Source organism: Microtus oregoni, unplaced genomic scaffold, assembly GCF_018167655.1.
Source record: "Microtus oregoni isolate MIOR12 unplaced genomic scaffold, Mior012 000011F_ref0000422, whole genome shotgun sequence".
Lineage (NCBI taxonomy): Eukaryota > Metazoa > Chordata > Mammalia > Rodentia > Cricetidae > Microtus > Microtus oregoni.
Window position 1 is genome coordinate 50,118,124 of NW_024543070.1, and position 4,781 is coordinate 50,122,904.

The window sequence follows — 4,781 nt, forward strand, 5'->3', positions numbered from 1 at the left end:
AGCCATACTTTTTCCAGACCCCAAAGACTGTCCCCAAAACATGGCCTAGAGGATTCCGTGGCCCAGCAAGCAAGGTATTGCACTACAGCCAGGCCATGGAGCCCAGGGATGAGTTCTCCTGGGCCCTTACCTGGCTGTGCTGCAGATTCACTATGTGACCCTGGCAAGTCACCTCTGAGCCTTGGAGTTGGTTATTTCAGCACCAGCTCTGGGGTGGAAAGGAAAGGAATGGCCCAGGGGTAGCCATGGCGCCCCAGAGCTCCCTTGAGCAAGTACAGCCTCTAAGACACTGTATCAGAGGGTTCAAACCATGCCTTCTTATAAGAAAGCAGCAGAAGCCTCTGGAATGAGTGAGTCTCTGCTCAGGAAAGTATTGCATGCCAGCCCCTCTCCCGTTCTACCCAGCCCAACTGCAAGCCAGGACTGAACTGTCCTTGTCCCACCTCCTTAGATGTCCGCTTTTCCTACTGCCCGTTTTAAGCACATGAAGCCCTCACTGTAATTTTTTATTCCATTCTCCAGCTATTAGCTTGTCTTGGAGACATAATCTCCTGATTACATAGAAAAATCAGATCATGCGCCTTTAGATTATTATTATTGTATTGTTATTATTATTATTATTATTTGGTTTTTCAAGGCAGGGTTTCTCTGTAGCTTTGGAGCCTGTCCTGGAACTAGCTCTTGTAGACCAGGCTGGTCTCAAACTCACAGAGTTCCGACTGCCTCCTGAGTGCTGGGATTAAAGACGTGCGCCACCACCGCCCAGGGCACCTTTAGATTATTAAGTCTACCTTCAGTTCATGTCCCTGCATCCTGGACAATTGAGAGGAATTTGAAACACTAACTATATGTAACCCTCCCACCTACCCGGACTTTAATAATACATACATAAATATGTAGATATTTTAAACATATATAACATATATAATGAAGCCCATTTTAGAATGTCATCCTTATTGTTTCATTGACCTGAACCAGCAGGTCATTCTTCAGGGATGGTCCTGAGAGAAAGGACCAGGGGATCAGAAAACAAAGAAGACAGGAAAGTGGGCTCAGGCGGTCTTGCACAAGATGGGTCTCATGCCAAGCAAGTTTATGAACAACTACAGCATCTTCTGTCTGATTTTAAGGGGAGAAACGGAACAAAATTATCAGAAGGCCTTCTCTGTGTGCCGAAAGGGGCCTATTCCTATGAGTGGTCATACTCTCTGTCCTCTGGGTCTCTCCTGAGATACCCTGGAGAGCTGCCATTTCTTAAGACTTCCTTAACCAACCCCTGACAGCAGAAAGGAACCGTGTAATCTGGGAGCTCTCTGCCCAGCAACCCTCTGCCGTCAGATGGGAGAGGAAGGTCGTCAATACTCTGTGGTCTCTGGGGCTGGAGTAGTAGAGCCTGGGAGCTCTGAGGCCCGAGACACCCCAATATCAAGAGGAGGGAATAGTAAAGGCTGGGAGCTCTGAGGCCCAGGACACCCCAATATCAAGAGGAGGGAATAGTAGAGCCTGGGAGCTCTGAGGCCCAGGACACCCCACTGTCAAGAGGACTCTCCTAGAGGGTACCAGTTTCGCAACTCTGGCAGTGGGTTCCCCTTCTGCCATGGAAAATGGCACTTTCATTTCTTTCCTAGAGGGAAAACGGAAGAGCCGTAGGACGGATGCTCTGACAATGCATTCCTGAACTACAGAAGAGCCCGCCCAGGCCTTGCCACAGCCCAGTCCCCTCCCTGCAGAGAGAGCACACAGCTGCAGAGACATACCCCAGCAGTAAGGTAGGTGGAGGTCAGAGGAACTGGGACCACCAGGGAGGCCTTGTGGGACTAAGGGGAGGACTCGCGGCCAGAACCAGCGTTCCTGTTTGTCAGTCATGGTGGGCAGTAAGAGGTCTGGGTTTCTGTTCTCCCAGATCCACTGGGATCCAAGACAAACAGGTCAGCCTCTGCAGACGTGCTGCTGGGCAGAGAACAGGCTCCCACCAGCTCTGACTGCTCAACAGCGCAGAGAGAGATCTCACAGGGCCATGTTTATTTATAGTATCCATGGGTCACGGTGCTGGTTTCTAAAGGATGAACGCTATGCTATGCTATGCTATGCTATGCTATGCTATGCTATGCTCTCAGGCTTGAGAGCTCTGGTACCCAGCCCTCAATCCTGGGCCCTGCCTCAGGAAGAAGTGTTCTTCGGGGTCAGAAGGCAGTGGCCAGAGGTGTGTGTCTGCCTGCTAGGGAGTGAATGTCCTCAGGGGACTCGGCCCCGTTGTCGGTTAGATTCCCACTGACATATGACATCCGAAAAGCACCAGGGCAAAGGGTGGTAATCTAGCAAGGCTCCCAATCCCACAGACTGTAAGAACCAAGCTGCCATCTATAGTTGGTTGAATATCATCCAATATATGTGATGTCGCCTTACCTTGTTCCTGGCAGATGTACCCCCAGACATTTGTTGTGGCCAAGCGCTCTCTGAACTATATGGCGGGTCACACTCTGCCATTGGGAGACATTAGGGAGACAAGAGAGAAGATTGAGGAAGACAAGAGCCTGCAGAACTCTGGGGGTGGCAATACAGATGTGTGTGAGGGAGTAGGGGTTGGCTGAGTGCCCTTGTGGCTGATGTTAGAGGACACAGACAAGGTCACCTTCTCTAGAGAAGAAAGTATTTGCACTGGTTCGTGAGAGATGAGCAATGTTTTCCCACACAATCTAGGATGGTACAAACATTCTTAGCAGAAAAAAAATATACTGCAGACCAAAGCCAGGCACTAGAAAAGGTATATAATGCTATTGAGCCCCACTCAGCCCTTGGTTCCTGCTGAAATTAGTGGCAAATCTGGGGTTATGTGAAGTGTGTAGATGTGACAGAATCTGTCCTTCAAAACCAGGCAGGAACAAAGCTGAATATAGGATGGTCCTTCCCACGTGTGCCCATCAGACACTGAAGGACGAGTTCCTGGAGGTGGAGTTTTGGGACCTTATGTGCATTTCCCGGAGGCCCTGAGGGGTCTCCGGTGAGCCAGCTTCCCTCTGCCCAGTCTCCACCAGGATCTGCCTTCTGCCCGGATGTTCAGGAGACATGGTGGCTGGCCCGTTGGAAGCACCAAGAAGGTGCTTGCTATGTTCAGGACCCCTTTCTGTTGCTCTGTACCTCCATATCTGGAAGCACCATATCTTCCCCTCAAGAGGGGTGCCCCCAAGAGTGAAGGCCTGTCTCCTTCTGCCTCACCACAGCACCCAGGCTGACACCTGGCTCAAAGAAGGGCTCTGCGAGGCTTTGTTTGTTCGTGCCTGCCAGATACAAGGAAGCCTCATGCGTCTGCTTTCTTGTTCCTCTAACGCAGAGACAAACTGTCTCTGGTGACCTGCAGACTCTCAGACTCCAACCTGTAAGCTGGTAAGGTTTATCCCATGCCTAGAAGGATAGGCATGCCTTTATTACAAAATAGTAAAACCCAGGGAAGACGGGCAATGTGTCCTGTTCTGCTGTGAAGAAACAGAGTTCCAACACTAATGTCAACCTCCACTCCATCCTTGCTTGGGCAGAATAACTGTATCCATTTAGCCATGGTCCTCATTGGCAAGACGTGGCCCCAGGACCCCCAAGGTGACACAAAGGTGTGTGTGTCTTTGTCCAGGATCTCATCCATGGAGAGGACCCTCACCATCCTGCAAGTGAGCCTGTACCACTCCACGCCAAGCCAGGTTGCCTTTGCCAAAGTCCCACTACAGCTGCAGCACGATACCAGTCGGCTGTTGGTGGGACGAGGGAAGGACACCCACATCCAACTGCAGCTGCCCCAGCTGTCTCGACACCATCTGTCCTTGGAGCCCTACCTGGAGAAAGGCAGCACTCTGCTGGCCTTCTGCCTCAAGGTACTGTCCCGGAAGAGCTGTGTGTGGGTCAATGGGCTGCCACTGAGGTACCTGGAGCAGGTGCCCCTCAGCGCTGTTAACAGAATCTCCTTCTCCGGCATCCAGATGGTAGTCCGCAGAGAGGGGGGTGACTCCCTTGATGCCTTTGTCTGCTACTTCCGGTTCAGCTCCTCACCCCTGATTTACAGACCCCAGGCCCAGGAGACTGACGAATGGGAAAACGTAAAGGAAGAGACTCCTCCTGTTCGGAGGGAGGCAACTCATGGTCTCTTGGGGTCTCCCCATGGCTCCTCCTGGACTCAGACAGCAGTTTCCAGCCAAGCCCCAGAGGAGCAACAGAAATAAAACTGCAGAGGGAACCCCCAGACACAGCACCCTGCCAGCCCTGCTGGCTGAGAGCAAGCCTTGCTAAAACAGGGTTTGAAATATTTGAGCTACGGCACACGAGATTGACACACGAAGCTGACATGCAAGGCCTGCTGGTCGCCCCTTCATAGCAAACTGATTCTGTAAACTTTGAGCAGCCCATGGGTGGAAAAGTGCCCTTCATGGCTCTGGGTAATGGGAACTTCATATACTTTAAGAGGCCCTGAGGGGTTCTGGGAGTCTCTCCCAACACCCCCACCCATACACACACCATTTCCTCCCCTGTCTGTCTGCAGTTACTTTATGTTGCTCATTTTACTGGCTGCTGAAGAACAGAAGCATAGGATCGCAACAGGAATGCAAGGACACGTAGAGAGATGACATTTGGGGTAGCTCGGGGTTGCCTTCAGCTTTCAAATATCCACAGGCACTCGGGGCTTAGGAAAGCCTGTATTTAATAAACTGAAAGTATTTCATTAAGCTGGCATACTCAGTAGGATTCCCTGAGCCCCAGATGGGCCACATGTACGCCATGTTGTCGTATGGAGCTGT

General features: G+C 51.3%; 1 protein-coding gene across 1 annotated transcript; it reads left to right on the plus strand.

Annotated features, from left to right (window-relative positions):
- Positions 1 to 3,635: 3,635 nt before the first annotated feature.
- On the plus strand, positions 3,636 to 4,208 carry Tifab (TIFA inhibitor). The gene has a single exon (XM_041659752.1). The coding sequence runs from the start codon at positions 3,636 to 3,638 to the stop codon at positions 4,206 to 4,208; it is 573 nt and encodes a 190-aa protein (XP_041515686.1).
- Positions 4,209 to 4,781: the final 573 nt, after the last annotated feature.